The sequence below is a fragment of the Bos indicus genome, chromosome 5, assembly GCF_029378745.1.
Source record: "Bos indicus isolate NIAB-ARS_2022 breed Sahiwal x Tharparkar chromosome 5, NIAB-ARS_B.indTharparkar_mat_pri_1.0, whole genome shotgun sequence".
Lineage (NCBI taxonomy): Eukaryota > Metazoa > Chordata > Mammalia > Artiodactyla > Bovidae > Bos > Bos indicus.
Genome location: NC_091764.1, coordinates 2,410,904 through 2,430,694, shown reverse-complemented (window position 1 = coordinate 2,430,694; position 19,791 = coordinate 2,410,904). Strand labels below are relative to the sequence as shown.

General features: G+C 35.1%; 1 protein-coding gene across 2 annotated transcripts in view; it reads right to left on the bottom strand.

Annotated features, from left to right (window-relative positions):
- Window positions 1-19,791, bottom strand: part of TRHDE (thyrotropin releasing hormone degrading enzyme) — a 449,137-nt gene that overhangs the window by 68,396 nt on the left and 360,950 nt on the right. For both annotated transcript variants that reach the window (XM_070788822.1, XM_070788823.1), the window contains exons 11-12: window positions 18,412-18,542; window positions 18,245-18,300 (exon numbers count right to left, since the gene is read on the bottom strand). In XM_070788822.1, coding sequence (XP_070644923.1) covers window positions 18,245-18,300; window positions 18,412-18,542 — 187 coding nt within the window. The remainder of the gene's footprint in view (window positions 1-18,244; window positions 18,301-18,411; window positions 18,543-19,791) is intronic.

The window sequence follows — 19,791 nt, the reverse complement described above, 5'->3', positions numbered from 1 at the left end:
ATGTTCAAACTGGTTTTAGAAAAGGCAGAGGAACCAGAGATCAAATTGCCAACATCTGTTGGATCATTGAAAAAGCAAGAGAGTTCAGAAAAAAATCTACTTTTGCTTTATTGACTACACCAAAGCCTTTGACTGTGTGAATCACAACAAACTGTGGAAAAATCTTAAGGAGATGGGAATACCAGACCACCTGACCTGCCTCCTGGGAAATCTCTATGCAGGTCAAGAAGAAACAGAACTGGATATGGAACAAGAGTCTGGTTCCAAATCAGGAAAGGAGTACATCAAGGCTGTATACTGTTGATGCTGCTGCTGCTGCTAAGTTGTGTCAGTCGTGTCCGACTCTGTGTGACCCCAGAGACGGCAGCCCACCAGGCTCCCCCGTCCCTGGGATTCTCCAGGCAAGAACACTGGAGTGGGTTCCCATTTCCTTCTCCAATGCATGAAAGTGAAAAGTGAAAGTGAAGTCGCTCAGTCGTGTCCGACTCTTAGCGACCCCATGGACTGCAGCCTACCAGGCTCCTCCATCCATGGGATTCTCCAGGCAAGAGTACTGGAGTGGGGTGCCATGCTTATATACAGATTACATCATGTGAAATGCCGGGCTGGATGAATCACAAGCTGGAATCAAGATTTCCGGGAGAAATATCAATAACCTCAGACATGCAGATGACACCACCATTATGGCATAAAGTGAAGAGGAACTAAAGAAAACTCTTGATGAAAGTGAAAGAGGAGAGTGAAAAAGTTGGCTTAAAACTCAACATTCAGAAAACTAAGATCCTGGCATCCGGTCCCATCACTTCATGGCAAATAGATGTGGAAACAATGGAAAGAGTGACAGACTTTATTTTGGGGAGCTCCAAAATCACTGCAGATGGTGACTGCAGCCGTCTTGAAATTAAAAGACACTTGCTACTTGGAAGAAAAGCTATGACCAATCTAGACAGCCTATTAAAAAGCAGAGACATTACTTTACCAACAAAGGTCCACCTAGTCAAAGCTATGGTTTTTTCAGTAGTCATGTATGGATGTGAGAAATGGACTATAAAGAAAGCTGAGCACTGAAGAATTGATGTTTTTGAACCGTGGTGTTTGAGAAGACTTTTGAGAGTCCTTTGGACTATGAGGAGATCAAACCTATCATTCCTAAACGAAATCAGTCCTGAATATCCATTCAGCTTTAGCTGAAACTCCAATACTTTGACCACCTGATGCAAAGAACCAACTCATTGGAAAATAACCTGATGCTGAGAAAGACTGAAGGAGGGAGGAGAAGGGGGCAACATGAGATGGTTGGATGGCATCACTAACTCAGTGGACACGAGTTTGAGCAAGCTCCAGGAGTTGGTGATGGACAGGGAAGCCTGTCATGCTGAAGTTCATGGGGTTGCAAAGACTCAGACATGACTGAGCGACTGAACTGAATTGATGGATTTCAGGCTGATGTATATTTAAATGTCACTTATGTTTGAAAGGGATGGTCAAAAAGATTGATTGTCAGAAAGATTGTAACTTGAGTATGTAAAGTTTAAAAATTAAATAAAATTTAAAAAAATTAAAAATAATAAAATAAAAAAGAACTGTTGAGACGATTAAAGCTTCAAAGTGATTTCAAACATTTTGAAATAAAAAGAAATGTTATTGAAGGTAGGCTGACATTAGTAGTTTATTAATATTAATAACATATTAATAAAATAAATCCATGAATGGTGGGAAAAAAAAAAAGAGCCATCATGGTGAATAGGCTGAAACAGTAGTTTAACATTTGTGTTGCTGTTATTTCAGACCCAGTTCTAATCAAATCAGTGGTTCCATCTCTTTAGGGGTATATTTCTGCTCCAGCGTCACATTTCAAAATTTTCCAGAGAGCTGTGTGATTCATAGTTCAGCCTTGCATAGTGAAGGTGCTTGTGGAGCTTTAGCATTTAATTGTTTCTAGCTGTCTCAATTAATGGTTGCTAAGCCAATTGCCATATATATTTCTTCCCCACCTCATTCCTCCAGATTCCATTAATCCAAATAAAGCAGTCTCTTCATACATGTGCCTTTCATTTTTGTAGATTTCTGTGTCCCACAGAGGTTCTATAAATCCTTTCATCCATTTTCAGAATCTTTCTGTGTTTGGGCCCACAATTCATTGTATTTGTCAGTCATTCTTTTTTTTTTTTTTTTTTCCTTCCTTTTTTTGGTTGTTGGCAGTTGGTGTTGGGGAAGCAGGGAGATATATAAATATGTTTATTTCATTTCTTTGAAATGAACATTTTTTTCTAAAAAAGCATAATAATCAAACAAAAACTGGTCCTGCTAATCTGGCTCTCGAAAATGTTGTGTAGAAGCCAACGTTTTTATGTATTTCCGGTAGCATGTTCAATTGGTAGCTGTGTATTACTCAGCTTGCTCTTGACCAGATCAATTTTACTTTTTTATCCTGAGGACATAAAAAGATTTTATTTACCTGATTCCCTCACAATTAGGAATTACCATGTAATTGACTTCTACCAAAAGGAAATAGGCATACCTAGACTGGCGTCTTAAAGCTTACTGTGTATTTCTTCCTGTCTCATTCTGTCCTGTTGGAATAGAGTCAAATCCAAGTTCACCAAGGGCTTACTTGTTAAGGATAACAACCCTTGGCCTACTTGATAGTAAGTCTTTTCAAATAGAAATATAACTCAGGGGATGAGCCTGAAAGTCTAGTTCTCCTTTTGAAGGCTGAAGAACTTGAGATAATCCCCAATATGTCAAAGAAATATAAGAGATCTGAGAACTAAGTCTCTAAGATATTGTTGAGGTGGGGACTCACACAAGAAGTTGTCAGAAAAAAATAAGAAGCCTACTAAGGTTTATGCTAAAGCTGAAACTCCAGTACTTTGGCCACCTCTTGCGAAGAGTTGACTCATTGGAAAAGACTCTGATGCTGGGAGGGATTGGGGGCAGGAGGAGAAGGGGACGACCGAGGATGAGATGGCTGGATGGCATCACCAACTCGATGGACGTGAGTCTGAGTGAACTCCGGGAGATGGACAGGGAGGCCTGGCGTGCTGCGATTCATGGGTTCGCAAAGAGTCGGACACGACTGAGCGACTGAACTGAACTAAGGTTTCAAGAGGGTTCTGCTTCCAAAGATGCTACAATCTTAGACTAAAAGCATGTGTAACTGTTTAAGACTTGGAACAACCTTTAGGCATCAACCTTCTACAGGCTTGGAAGTGGGATGAAAACACTGCGTGGTGCCCAAGAGAGGTATATGCCCACCACTCATCTCACATATGATCATGGAAGATGATGGAAAGGGAAGAATCTCTCAAAGGGCAGACCCAGAGACTACTAACAAAATCTGACCAGGAAGCTATGCTCAAAAAGTAAAATCAGAATTTAATTAAGAAATTTTTTTCATCCCCAAGTCCTTTACAACAGCTCCTAGTTTTACATTTTTTTTTCTTCTTTTGAATGCCACATTTTGTTCTGTCATTATCCTACCATTGAGAATCAGTTATGTGAGAGACAATCAACATCATTTCTTCCATTTTTTTTTTTAAGTTTGTAGAGATCTGCGCTTCACTTGGAGATATTAGACTGGGAATTTGGTTTGTATTCAAAAGATAAAATTTCAGAGAGTGTCATGTGAATACTCCACTCACTGACCAAGAATATAAAGCATGCAGAAAGAAATCAGCATTTCATTTATTTTTTAAAAATTCAGAGCAATCCCATCTATCAGGAATTCTTTGGTTTCCGGTAGGTTTTCTTTAAGACTTTCCAGTGTAAAAAAGCAGTGTAGGAATTCAGTTGAAATGTTTGGAAAACAAAAGTGGTATAAACCATGTTGATTCTAACTAAATGTAGAGATGTGGTCACTAATATTAAGCTCTGGTAATTAATAATTGTAAATAAACCATTTCATTTTTCCACCATGTTATGTATACTACACAATACACTTATGGAAGAAAAAAATGGTTGAGCATATTTAATTTTGCTTGTACGATTAAATAATAATCACTTGCTAATTTTATGAGTTAATAAGTATTTTTAAGAAGACAATATTCCAAGAAAAAGAAAAGATTAAATCATTTTTTCTCTCTTTTACCTTCTCAATTGAGGCATTAGATTAGGAAAAACAGCACATTAGTTGTTTTTGAAAAACGTTACATATAACTTCCATTTTGAAATATATATTAATGTCCAATATAATTTATATTTTAGAATACACACACATCTCTTACTTTTCTTAAAGTACAAATGGCTATTGATTCATTAATAAAATATAAAAAGGACCACAAAAATTATTAATAGTTAAAAATGAAATGCAATCTAATGAATATTAGAATATTCTAAACATGGATCCAATAATAAGAAATTCCAAAAGATCTCCACTTCATTGATGTTTAACAGAAAGAGAGAAATATCTGTATGTCCATATATCAGAACATCCTCATATAGTAGCATATAACTAGAGACATATTATATTCTCCAGAGTGACAGATTTTTTACTTTCCTATAGTGCTATTCCCTGTGTGATTTAACTCAGATAAATATGGTTTAAAACTGTATCAAATAAAAAGTGAAACTGGTTGGCAAACGCAATATCTTAAAGTGACTTTTCTATATTAGCATGTCACTCTAACTAGGCAAAGCCAAAATTTGGACGTTCTTTATCTAGTTAGATATTTGAAATCTGAGCGTGCATCTTAATCTAAAATTGGGACAAAATTTCACTAGCAAAATCTTGCACTAGCAAGATACTACTTTTTAAAGTCAAATTTCATAAAGATGATATCATGTTACCTTTCCCATTTTGATTTCTTCATGTTTGTCTTCTTCGTCAATGTGCCTTTGTTGCTTCATTTTACTTTGAGAGCTCTTTGAAGATTATCCTGGAATACCATCTACTGCCAACATGCTTGAGATCAATGACCAGATAATGGTGGACACAGGTGTCATGATTCTGTGTGATGCGTTGTTTCCTTCTTCCAGATGTTTTTCAAAGCTGACCTTAAATTCTCAATTACTGTGTCTTCCATGAAGCATTAAGAGATTGTGAGTACACCATCCTAAAGTGACCTCTCCTTCCTTTAAAATACTGTGCTCTTAAACCACCTAACATTCATAGTAGATGAACACTAAATTTTTTAGACCAGTGTATTACATTAAATTTTCCTGTTAGATAATTGTGAGATTATAATCTCTCCTAAAGTCTAAGACATTTAAGAATATGCTGTTAGATTTTGTGGTTCATATGTTTAATTAATGTAGTTCACTATGTTTAATAGAATATACTATTATAGCAGAGTCCTCATAAACATTTACTTGGTGAACAAACAAAATACATGTATTTCTAACAACTATTACTCGATAAAAATTTAATTTTGATGTGAACGTTGCTTTTGAGATTCCTTGCTGCTCTCAACATCATGAAACTGCATTTATTCAGATATATTTATACTTCTTTTAACTACTTAATTATGAAAACTATTAAACTTACTATTAATATTCAACCTTCATATTTAAATTATAAGCTACATATTGGAATTATTCTAGATTTCAGTAATATTTTTTGCAAAAATTGTCTAAGAGCATCTTACAGAGAAAGATAAATTAAGATGAAAACCAAGTAAACAACCTCATCAGAATAGATTCAGATGAAAACTTGGGTATACATTTTATACTTCCATAGAGTAGTGTGCTCCCATGATAGCTCAGTTGGTAAAGAATCCACCTGCAATGAAGGAGATCCCAGTTCAATTCCTGGGTTGGGAAGATCCGCTGGAGAAGGGATAGGCTACCCACTCCAGTATTCTTGGGTTTCCCTGTGGCTCAGCTAATAAAGAATCCACCTGCAATGTGGGAGTCATGTGTTCAACCCCTGGGTTGGGAAGATCCCCTGGAGAAGGAAATGGCAACCCCCTCTAGTACTCTTGCCTGAAAAATTCCATGGACAGAGGAGCCTGGTAGGCTACAGCCCATGGGGTCGTAAAGAGTTGGACAAAACTGAGCTACTTCACTTTCACTTTTACCTACTACGTACCAGGCACTATTATGTAGTAGTATTTAGGTATTTGTTAAATATTTGTTGAGTTAATGATCTGTCACGTTGTGGATAAGCCATTTAGGATCACCATTTCCATCCCCATCTATGTATATTCTTAACTTTCATGTATTTTCAAATGTGAAACATTGTTACTATATAACTGGAAGATATTGCTGACTAAGTACATTACAGAATCTTCCATTTGTGAATGATTCTTACAAATAAGCACCAGAAATTGAAATAAAAAAAGATCAACCCACAAAAAGTATTTTGACATGCTTGTTTCTCCTACTTTTCATAATTTTTATTTTGTTTGTGAAAGATGTTCTCATATCACTTATCTATTGAGAATACAGAGAACACACAGTTCATTTTAATGTTATGTATATACACTTTAGAAACTGATTAGCTTATCTGGAATGAAAAATAGATACTGAATGGTGACATACAAACCAGGTAAATAGCTGTTGAAAGATTTTCCTACTAGTTTCTATACATTCTATAATGACAAAATACAGACTAAAAAATAAAAAAGTATACTTCTAAGTTATTTTGAATTTTGCATACCTTTGAAATAAACAAACATTTGATAAATAAACATCTCCACCAACATTTGTAACTTTCTATTGTTAAATGTGATAACTATCTAGTATATAATTTGTTTATATTTTATCTCAATATCTTCCTCCCACTAAGAAAATCACTTGAATTTTTTTGACTAAACATTGGCTGTGATTCTCAAATTTTAAAATTCTGTATTGCTTTTCCCATATACCCACCTACCCTTCAATCCATGTATCCATCATCTATTTCTCTGTCAACAAACTCATTAATGTTCACATTGAATATATAATTTACTGAAATACCCTACATACTACTTTTGCATTTATTGAAACACAAATTTTCATATGGATTTCTCAACTCTTCACACTCTATGAAACCACTGATAGTCTATCCATGTCAAAATTCTACAGACTGCAGTAACATTTTAAAAATGGAAAAAGGAAAGCTGAGAAATTCTACAAAGATAGAAATTAAAAAGTGTGGTAAGCTGGGAGGCAAGGGGCCTAATTGCTCTGCATAGTAACTATATTTCTATAATAATTTTAGTCTCACTATCAGTTGAAAAGGGGAAGTAACATTTCCCTTGATATGGCCTGGATAAAGCTCATGATCTGCCCTCAGCTTATGCAATTAACTTCCAATGCATCTGCACACTGGGAATGCAAAACCAGGTAATTTTCACCCGGAATCCTTTCCTTTTTGGCATTTCCGACAGCATTCTTAAGAACCTTCCATGAATTTGGAGTGTGTTTAAGTTAGCACCCCCATAAAATTCGCTGATACTCAATCATTATTTTCTTCAGGGTCTATTAGCCTTCCTTGAATTTGTCACATATGGATGGCTAGACTAACATTTTCTTTCTTATTAGTCTTTTTCCCCTTTGGTTAGTACTACCACCTGGTGACCTGGAGAGTTGATACTGAACTTCTGTTTAATCCTCATCCTAATTAAGTAAAGCAGCTGAGCAACCAGAAACCTCTGCCTCTTCCCTTTTGAGGCTCAAATCCACTGCACTCCAGGCCATTCAGTCTAGGAAGGCAGAACGCAATCTGTGATTCAAATGTGGTCTGATTCCACAGGGCCCGGTGCTACTTCTTAGCTTCTGAGTTGGCCTGTACTCATATCTTTAAAGAACATTAAAGAGGCTTTGGCACAGTTACAACAAGTCAAGTTTCCTAATCTGATGTTTGCTCACATCCAAAATAGTGAAGGCCTCTTCACCAGTACTCCATTCCTCATAAGGGCATGTGAAGCACCACAAGCAATTAAAGGAAAACATCATGTATTTAAAATCATCTCCCAAGGCATTAAGATTCGCCATATAAGCAAAAGTGTCTGGTATTGTGAATTAATCACTCACCTTTGTTGCACAAATGTTGGAACTAAATTTCCTTTCCTTTCTCCTCTTTCCCAAAGTATTGTCTCTTCAAATATAAAAATGAAATCTTTCATGCTTCATGCCAAGCAGAAACTAATGTAAGATACTTTTTTTCCATTACCTTTTTTCTAGTTTCCTTATCAAGATAACATTGCTACCTTAGGTAAATAACTGCTAAAGCACAAAACAGATTTTATGAGTTCTAGGAGAAAATTATGAGCAGCTCTTTAGCACTGGCTGATTACTATGTTTGTTAAGAAAGACTGCTATCAGAAAGCCCCTATGAATCTCTGTTCCAAGGTGGGAAAGTATCATTTCAAGATAATTTAAAGTAATTACTCTAACATAAAACCTGCATTAACACCGATACTCATACTGCTTAGTCACTAAGTGGTGTCCGACTCTTTTTTTGACCCCATGGGATGTTCCAGGCAAGAACACTGGAGTGGGTTGCCATTTCCTTCTCCAATATTCATATATTACTCATTTTAAAGTTTTATTTATAATTTAATTTATCATAATAGAAATGAAAAGTGATTTTTTTACGAGCTCTTTGAAAATTAGGCTTTTATTTTTACAAACTAAATGTCAGAGGATTCATTTAATTTTTTCACACATTAAGTCTACCATAAAACTCTCATTTTCTTCTTTCTCATCAACTATTTCTTGCTGAAAAAATGTAATTACTTTTCTTTTCTTTCCTTCATCTTTATAAGTTCCTGATTCCTTCAGAATATCACAGATTAACCACAAAACCCAAACATGCCTTCTTCTTACAGTTTACATTTGTTCCAGGTAATTCCAGTTTTCCTGCCTATTGCACTGTCAACAGATTTACAAATTAACCCAGGTTTAGATGCCAGATTAGCTTTCAAGAAAGCGGCCTTCACCATGGAAAACTACTGAATACATCAGAATTCAGTATGCATATGTATGGCTAATCTATGCCAGTATGCTCATTTAAACGTAAAGATGTCCCTTAATTATATGAGATTCCTCCAGGAGCTTTCCATGCTTGGGAAAATTGCTAAGACACTCAGATTTTGAATTCTGTCATAGCTATCCAATGGCATATCTGAAATGGTAAAATATTTAATAGCAAGAATTAAAAAAGTGGTTTTTGAAGAGTTACAACTAAGTCCCTGATGTCCTGATTGTTGAATGATCAGCTCCTGACACTAGTATCCAAAGAAAGTCATGCTTACTGTTGTTAAGAATACTATATAAGGTCTTCCAGCTTCACAGAAGCATCTGCCTAAGTCGATGCCATAAATACCTTCTGCTCCTCAAAAGGAGTGGTTTTCACATTGCTGTGGGTGTCAGAATCACAGGAATTACTTCATAGAATGCAGATTCTTAGGTAGTGGTGGGAATATGCAATTTTTAATAAAACATCTCAGGTACAGTATGCTGATGCAGGTGGTCTCAAGGTTCATAGTCAAAGAAGCACTGCACCTGAATATACAAAAGATTCCAGCAAGCAGCAGAGGAGATGACTCAAATCCATGACAGGAAAACCACTAAGATAGTACTATCACAGTCCAAGAATCTAAGATCAGAGGAATATTTAGGTCTTTATGCTAAAAGCACATGTTAAAAATATCTATTCGAGTAAAATTGATGGTGTAAATGACCATCTTGGAAGAAGCTCTACCTAGATAATTTAAATTATTTATGGATAGGTAAGCATTTCAAATTATTGGGAGGTTTAGAGAAATCCTAGAGAAATTCTTATGAAATCTCAGGCTTATGTTCCAGAGCAATTACAAAATCAAAAGAATCATAACTTTATGGTAAATGTAACCAGACAGTAGTAACTATACTGCACATTATATATATTTTTTAATTTGTGAGACTCTAAAAAGATTATATACACTTATTCAAGCAAATTTGTATTTGCATTTGGAAATTTAGACTATTCTTAAAAAAAGAATGCCTTTTTTGTAACATACAAATCCATGTATGTTACAAACATCACACATTTTTTTAAGCGCAGTTTTTTTTTTTTTCAATTGGAGGAAAATTGCTGTACAATGTTGTCGGTTTCCACTGTAGCACTGACATACATACAAATATCACTTAACTTTTGTAACTCAAGACTTCAGGCCTTTTCTATGAAAATATCAAACCTACAAAAGAATGTCAAAATATCTTTCTTCTTTCTATTCAGCACTCTCAGACATTAAAACATTTTCACCCATAGACCTGAAACACAAATTCGGCACTAGAAGGTTACACATTTGCTTCTGATTTCATGAAGTACAACTGAAAAGTCTTCAAGAAAGTCTGCCATCCTCAAGAGCCGCAGTGCTTGCATGCTAGGTTGCTCCAATTGCGTCCAACTCTGTGACCCTATGGACAGAGCCCACCAGGCTCCTCTGTCAATGGTATTTCCCAGGCAAGAATACTGGGGTGGGTTGCCTTTTTCTCTTCCAGTGGATTTTCCCTTAATGCCTCAAGAGGTTTATTCTCAGAAATAGCTGGTATGTATGGCAGCTCCCTCTAAATCCTTATCCCAAGGATAACATCTGTGACTTCACCCTCACAAGGTTTCTAAATACAGCTCAAAGGAACACATTACCTCATTTTCTAACCTTGAGCAAACAAGCATATGCCTATGGGAATAGTTTGGCTTGAAAATTCAGAAATATACTCTAGACTTTTACTGGGTTATCATAGAAAGAAAGTGAAGACTCCTAGCCCATTATAGTAAATGTCCTGAAATGCTTTCAAATTATTTTTAACATTTACTGTGACAAAGTGTTACATAAACTAATATCAATTTACAGTCCTTTTGGATATGAATTTTTAAGTAATTGCATACAGAAAGTTATAAAATGAGAGGGCTTCAAGGTGACTTTTTTGTATATCTCAAGAGGAGCCTTAGCTGATAATGACAAATAGATAATTAAATCTCCAGCCTTACAGATGGGAGAAATATTTTAATCTCTTGGGTATGGCCACAAAGCTCCTGAATGGACTCATTATGAGTCTCTGCTCACAGCACGGAAAGATATTCCCTGGTCAGAAAGTCCAAAAGTATAACCACAAGCTAACTTTAATAGCCTTTGATCAATGGCAGAAGATTGGAAGCATAGAGCTAACAATAAATCCTAGTTTGCAATAAACAATTTTATCACTTTTAGGATTTCATAAATATTTGAATGCAATCCTTTTGCACACACATTCTAGCAGCTTAACAAAAAATAAATAAGAATATAATCGTACATGTATACTTCTCCCAAATGAGTCTAATATAAACAGCTAAAGAATCAGCCTTCTCCCCCTCCCCAGTGAGTAAATATGAAATCCATTTTAATCAGTATTCTCAGTATTCTATTATTAATGACTCTTATGATTCCATTATAAAACACAGCTAAGGAAGAAAAATGTTTATACTAAAATTATATAGTACTTTTGAAAAAGAAGAAGGAAGGGATTGATGAAAGAATTCTAAAACTAAACATCCTTTGTGAAAACAGAATTTATAAAGCAGTAGACAGTGTCAGTCTAAAATCATTGCGGATGGTGACTGCACCATGAAGTTAGAAGATAATTGCTTCTTGGAAAGAAAGCTATGACAAACCTAGTCAGTGTACTAAAAAGCAAAGACATCATTTTGCCAACAAAGGTCTGTATAGTCAAGAATATGGTCTCTCCAGTAGTCATGTACGGATATGAGAGCTGGGCTATAAAGAAGGCCGAGCACCAAAGAATTGGTGCTTTCGAACTGTGGTGTTGGAGAAGAGTCTTGAGAGTCCTGTGGACAGCAAGGAGATCCAACCAGTCAATCTTAAAGGGAATCAGTCCTGACTATTCATTGGAAGGACTGATGCTAAAGGTGAAGCACCAAAACTCTGGCCACCTGATGTGAAGAGCCGACTCATTGCAAAAGACCCTGATGCTGGGAAAGATTGAGGGCACAAGAAGAGGGCAACAGAGGATGAGATGGTTGGATGGCATCACTGATTCAATGGACATGAATTTGGGCAAACTCCAGGAGATGATAAGGGGTAGGGAGGCCTGGCATGCTGCAGTCCATTGGGTCACAAAGAGTCGGGCAGGGCATTGTGACTGAACAACAATGAACAGACAGACTCAGAGGGATCCAGGATTCTTAATCAAGTTTTGCATGGCAGTGTTCAGGTGAAGTGAAGTAGTCCTGTTATCTCCACAACTGACTTGGGTAATCAGGATAAAATGTCCAGTCTGCCAAGGTATTTCTTATAAAAGGTTTCTAAGTCCTTACTTCTCAGTACTAGGAAAGGTCAACACATGGAGATTTAAACGTCCAGCCATCGACATAGGAAAGCTACTCTTCATCTAGCCCAGTTCAGGATGAACTTGCCTTTTAGGTACACAGTGCTCCTATTTTCTGCAATAAGCAAAGAAATAATGAACACATGTGTTGCAAGAGAAACTTTAAACAAAGTGCAGGAGGACCATCCAGAAGACACAGACCTTCTAATAAAAACTATGAAACACGAAGTCTCACAGGCAGCAGATGACTACCACTTAGTTTGCAAACGTTAAGTCGGCTTTAACAATGCTGCTAGCTCATGAAACTACAGCCCAGAAACAGCAACAACACAGGAGGGTAGGTCTGGAGTAGTCTCATCATCTGCTTCATGAGCCATTAGATTTTCACTGACTCACCTACTGAATTTGCAGTTCTAACAGCACTCCTGAGAGTTCTCTCAGGTTTTTAAACTCAGAAACAAGTTGATAAAAATGTATGTATTAATTTTTTAACTCACAGAGTCTTCAGAAAGGTATTGAGTACTACTGATGGCAGCTCACCAGTACTTCAAGCACTTCTAGGTGTGACATTCATGATCTCCAGGCCCAGGTCTTTGTGCTTATTGCAAATACATCACTAGTATTTTAAAAGAGATAACTGTTATCTTCTTTCCCAACACAACTTGCAAACTAAGCTATAAGATTCTGCCCTAGCTGAGGCTTTTTTAGGCGATTGGATCCTTAATGGAATAGCCTACAAAAGAATTTTTTAATTCTTAAAAATATGCTATTCAGGCTAAAGTATATGTTATGACATTAATAATGTAGTAATCTGGCATGTGTTAAACTTAACTTCATTAAGTTTTCCAGGAAACTGGTGACTAAATAAATAAATCAGTGCAGTAACTGCCCAGGGCAAGGGTGGCAATGATGATTTATCTCTGGAATTCTTTTGAATATGAACAAATGTTCCAAAAAATTTTCATGTATTTTTAATATTTTCAAACAAAATATCACATAGGTCCACAATCCAATGATACACACTTGCACAGCTTTTTAAAATAATATCAGAGCATGTCAATGGCTTTTAATATCCAGTGGTTATTATATTTTCTATGGCAAATATTCCAAATTTCCAGTTTCTACTATAGTAAGTGAATAAATAACTTCCATATGAGTTCTTATATAATCTAACTGCCGATCCCACTCCTTCTCAAATCTGTGTTTTAATCAATTTGTTCCATGAGTATCACTGCAGAGCTCCCTTGCCTTAAATCCATCCTCTAGTTTACATTTTCCCCTGCTCTCATTTTGCTACTTTTAAAACTTTAATGGATTTTCATAGCAAACTTTCATTCTCTTGATATTATTTCCTATATGATGCCCATCATCCTTGGACAGAAAGATCAAGCCAGTCAATCATAAAGGAAATCAATCCTGAATATTCATTGAAAAGACTGTTGCTACAGCTGAAGCGCCAATACTTTGGCCACCTGATGTGAAGAGCTGACTCACTGGAAAATACCCTGATGTTGGGAAAGACGGAGGGCAAGAGGAGAAGGGGGTGACAGAGGATGAAATAGTTGGATGGCACCAGTGACTCAATGGACATGAGTTTGAGTAAACTCAGGAAGAGAGTGGATAGGGAAATCTGGCATGTTGCAGTTCTGGGGGTCACAGAGTCAGACATGACTTAGCAACTGAACAACAACAATCTTTCTAGACCACATTAATTCTTTACTTTCCAACACTTTCATAATATTTTATTCATCATATTGACACACTGAATATAGTTTATTGTCTATAGTGTACTGTCCCTGCTAGACCATGAACTCATTGAAAACAAGAACTGCATCTTGTTCATTTTTATATCTCCAGATCTAGCGATGCTTCATCACAACAAAGCCCAACAACAAACATGATGGACCACTTACAAAAAAAAAAAAAAACTAGGCATTTAGTCACTAATTTCAAAGTTCAGGTCATAATACAATGACATTTGCAAGGCAACTGATTAGTTCCTTACACACAAGGAATGAAAATTAGAACATGTAAGTGCAAAAGCAGTGCCATTTCCTATATAAGCATATATCATTTAAAAAAAAATGAGGGAATAATGTGACATCACCAGAACTCATGTAAATAAAGCTACAGAACTTCACTAAGGACCTAAATAAGTGGGGATAACTGCTTTGGTAATGGAAAACTCACATTTGAAAAGATGCTAATTCTTTAAAAATTAACTTATAAATCCAATGCACATTCAGTCATAACTACAGCAGGATTTTTAACGGCTTTGTCAAATTGATTTTGAGACCTATACTTAAGAGAAAAAATATGTAGGATTTTGAACAAGAGGAAATGTCGCCAACCACAACACACTATAAAGCTAAGCTAATCAGAACAACGTGGTACTAGTGCCAAAAAGAACAGAGACCCGGTGAACAGAACCGAACCAATCCCCTCAAAGAAAAATACCAGCATTAAGATAAAGACATCATTTCAGATCTATGAATAAGAAAGGTCTTGTAAACAAACAGAATTAAATAACTGGTTATAAACGTATAATGTTAAAGAAAGCTGTGCTATACATAAAAACTCATTAGAGAAGAAGGGGTTGAGAAAATAGATGTAAAAATAAAATAGCTTACAAATAAAAAAAATGAAACATTTTCAAAATGTTCATATAGCAAGGGTCTCCTATGGAAAGCAGAACCAGAGAAACAGAAAACTACAAATGGAATATCATGTAAATTAAAAGCCATTGAGATGATGAAATACATCACAAAGTTAAAAAAAAAAAAAAAAGACATGATATTGAGAGAAAATCCTGTAAAATCATCTTCTACAAAAAGGCTTAAAACCTCAAAACATCCAAAATATATAGGAAAAGAGTAGGAAAAACACCTCACCCATCTTCTATTAGACTTTTCTTTTTCTTCTAACTGGGTAACAATTCATAAAAGAAAACTAAATACACATGGAAGATGTATAGGAAAAGATGCACAAGTTATTTTAACTAGTTCTGTAACAACTTCAAAAAACCTTATTTTTGTTTCCATACTGTCAAAAATGTAAAAGATATATATTGTTTACTATCCTGTAGGCAATGAGGGCATTGGGTCCCCTCATACATGGTTGATGGAGGGTTCTACTGGGAAACCCTTTGGAATACAACTTGCAATGTTTATCAAAAAGGTTATGCTCTTTAAACCAAAAATTCCACTTTCAAGAATCAATCGTACCAAAATACATACATGTACAACAAAAGACTGTTCAAGGACATTCAGTGCAGTCTTGATTATAATAATGAAAATTTAGAAAAAGTGGAATAAAGCTCCTCAGACTTATTTTTATAAACAAGTCAGAGAACAGTTCTATTCATGTAAAAAATTAAACTGTATAGAAATTGTTAGAAAAGGGCCAGATTTATATACATCAAATATTGAAATTGTTAGAAAAGGGCCAGATTTATATACATCAAATATTAATCATTTTATCTGAGGATAAAAGCTAGGGGAGGTCACAGAAGGAGAAAAACAAAAGTTTCACATTGTTATCTCTCTTGTTTGAATCAGTACAACCAGAATGCATTCTTGTAGTTTTTATATATTTTAAAAAACAACCATAAAAATTACCTAGAATATGTGTACTTAATTGCACAAAAAATACTGGGCCTGAAAGTTTATGTTCTGAGTAATCAATAATTAATCAGCAATTCATTCAACAAATATATATTGGTATAATCCAGTATCAAAGATTAAGTTAGGCAGTAGTAACATAAGGATGAGACAAGCCCTACCCTCATGATCACTCAAAAATCATAGGGACCCAGAAAAGTAGTTGAACTATAAGGTGACAACTGCCAATGCACAGATACACAGATGTCACCTTAGTCTTGCCGGGGAGGACAGGCAGGTTTCAGGTAAGGTGGTACAAGTGAAAAAAAAATTTTTTTAAGTGAATAGTAATGTTCCTAACAGACAAGGGGAGAGGAGAAGAATTTCATGTAATGGGCAAAGTCATCCTGACCAAAGGTCACAGGCTCTGCTGTGCTACGTCTTGAGGTGAATGTGATCTCCCATCCCGTACTTGAAACCTGTGCACCCTTAGCTAAGAGGCTAACCCCTCTCAGCCTCCATGTCTATAACATGCTATAACACGGCTGGAGTAAATCACACCTACTCAATGGGTTCACTAAGAAGACTGGACAAAATCAGTCATAAAAGCCTTAGTACAGTATCTGGAACATGTATATTGATAAATATTTGCTACTCTTCTGTGTGTTACCCATAAAGAAGCCAAAAGAATTGCAATATGTTCAGGAAACTGAAAGAAGGGTGAAATAGGCTGGTAGCAAAACTTCAAAACATTTACTAGCTTACACTAAAACATGAAGAATTACAAGTAACTTCAGAGTGTTTCATGTAAATGCAGAATAAATTTACCTTGGGGTTTATTTACTTCCATGCTAATGGGAGACCTATTTCATGATCAATAGAACAAATTTTAATATATATTCAACGAGATTTGCATATTTCCCTGGTAAATATGTATAAATGATAATGAAATTGTTTACTTGCAAACATTTAAGGCTTCAAAAATTGTTAAAGCAATGTTCAACAACGAATTTAATTTTTGAAAAAAATTCATCTACTAAAATTAAAATATTTCATTTAAAAATAGCTTCTATTATGTAACACAAATCTCCTTTCCTTTCAGTTTCCATCTGCCTCTCTCTTTAGGACGTCACTATATATTTGCTTTCTCACCATCATTTCAAACCCATAAAGATTCACATGAACTATCATTTCGAATCCCCCTCTCCATCTTCCTATATTACCTGGCTCTTATATTACTGCATATATATACGCAAAGCCCTGGCCCTGTCAGTTACTAGCTCTGTGACTTTAGATAACTTACTTGACCTCTCTGAGCCTGTTTCCTCACTTATAAAATGGGAATAATAATAATAATGTAGATCTACTTATAAGGTTGTAAGAATTCTACAAATTATTATATGTAAAACAAAACAGTGTCTGGAATCTTTTAAATGCTTTATTAACTGGTAATATGAGTTACCTTCCAGTACCTTAATTTTTCCTGTGGACCCCTTAACATGTCTCTCTTTTGCCTGCTTCTCTTTCAGGGTAATACATACTCTCCTACTGGCTTTTTGCACTCTCCAAACTCCTCTGTCAAAGTAATCTTCATGTCAGATCTAATACTTTCTTGAAAGTCTTCATATCTTTCTGAATCTTTATCCTCATATATGACTTTCCTCTACCTATATCATTTCTAAATTTTTGTCCAGTCTTATCATATTATTAAAATAAAACTATATTTGGACATGAAGCAACACAAAATATTAAAAGAACTGAGTTTATTTTACTATTTAGCCTAAAAATTGAGTAAAATAGCTTGGGTTTATGATCAACCTTATTTTAAAGGAATAGCTAATGACTATTCAAAAGAATATCTGATTTTTTAATATTATAAATATAACTCTGAAAATAGATTATTAGAAACAAATATTACTGTAACTAGTACTAAAACTTCTGCTACAAGATTGATATATATTTTGTTCAGAACAGCTTTACCCAGTAGAATATTTATTTCTGTCTTGCAGCACAAGCTTTTCATAATGAATCACATTCAAAAATACATTAAAAAAAGATATACTAGTATATGTCAGGAAAAAAATTGATGCTTGAAGGTACTTTCCATGAAAAATTAAATATGGCACAATGGTCATTTTGTAGACTTCATTAATGAAATTGGAAAGAGATGATTAATCTTGAGTGTTAAATTGAACCTGTGGCGAAAATTGATCAAGCTTCTCCTGGCTCAGAAATACCCTACAGCTACTATTGATCAAGAGTTTGGGCCACTGATTATATCCAAACACAAAGGATGTGAGATAGAAATTATTTTTAAAAGATTTCTGATTCAAAGCATATATACTATTTAGTGTAACAGAGGCAGTCTTAAGAGTGCTAGTTTTATTGTGGAGATCCACAGAAAAACATACCTGGCTAGGCTGAAGGCATCGTCGATCAAACCTGCTCGGTTGCTGACAGAGAGAACCTATGAGGTCAACCAAAAAAAAAACAAAAACACAAAAATGGAGTTATTTAGGATTAAAATGGCAGATGTTCATATGTCTAAACAGATCTTTAATGAGTAAGTCCAGTTTACCTCATGGTTCCTGATTAATTGATCAATTAATAATCTCCAGTTCCTTAAATCATAGTTGACTCTAAAATAGCCAGTTTGATTGATGTTCCCCAGCAACCAGCTTCCTTTGTCCAAAGTTATCCTATGGTGTTCTGAAAACAGCATTTTAGGGGTAAGAGAGATTTTCAATTTTATGAGTTAAAATAGAAGGAAGTATGCTTTCCTAATATCAAATGTCACAGTACCAATAATTAAAAGAGGACACCATTCTAAATACCTAATTGAAATCTACTCTTTACTCAATTAATCACTATGGTTAGAATTTGCTAGAAAACCTTTAGTTTCTTATTCACTATTACTCAATTAACTGTTTTCTTATAATTAACACTTTTATTCTTGATAAAGCCCTATTATGTATATATAATTATCTTTCTCAAGATAAATATAACCAAGAAATCTACTACTGCATTCATGTGGCTTTCAGTTAGATTGTTTATGTATCTGTGGTTGGAATAAGAAAAAGGCTTCAGGTGCATAATCTACTTATTTTATTCAGGAAGAAAGTGATTAAAACAATAGGGCTCATTTATTTGAAAGTCACTGTTATTTCTTACCCTTTTCCTTGTGCTTTTTGAATGTGCTAATAAATAACAGATTTTCCAGTATCATCAATCATGTTGGGAAAAAGAACCTCATTTAAAGCTCTAATATTACTACATATAATTAGAACAAAGATAATAAATTTTGCTTATTAGAATCACTTTGGAAAATGGTAACTTGATTGCATTCACTGGTTAATTCAATTAAAGGAAGCCAGTAAAAGCAATCTTATAACTTAACATATTTAACCCCTTCAAATATGATACAGAGAACTCATTCACTTTTTATGGCAGCCTTTTATGAATTCCTAAGACTGTAGTCTACAATTCTAATCACTTTGTTGCTGATGCCGTCAGGACTCATGCTTCATAGAAGTAGCATAATGTATGAAGTTATTTAAAACTCTACTATATATATTGGAAGGACTGATGTTGAAGCTGAAACTCCAATATTTTGGCCACCTGATGCAAAGAGCTGACTCATTTGAAAAGACCCTGATGCTGGGAAAGGTTGAGGGCAGAAGGAGAAGGGGACGACAGAGGATGAGATGGTTGGATGGCATCACCGACTCAATGGACATGGGTTTGGGTAAACTCCGGGAGTTGGTAATGGACAGGGAGGCCTGGTGTGCTGCAGTTCGTGGGGTCGCAGAGTCGAACATGACTGAGCAACTGAACTGAACTGAACTGAACTATATATATATACATATATATATATATATATATATATATATATATAAATTTTAAAAAAGAGTACAAAACCTGTATTGTTGTAACTATTCTCCTATATAAAAATGTTTGA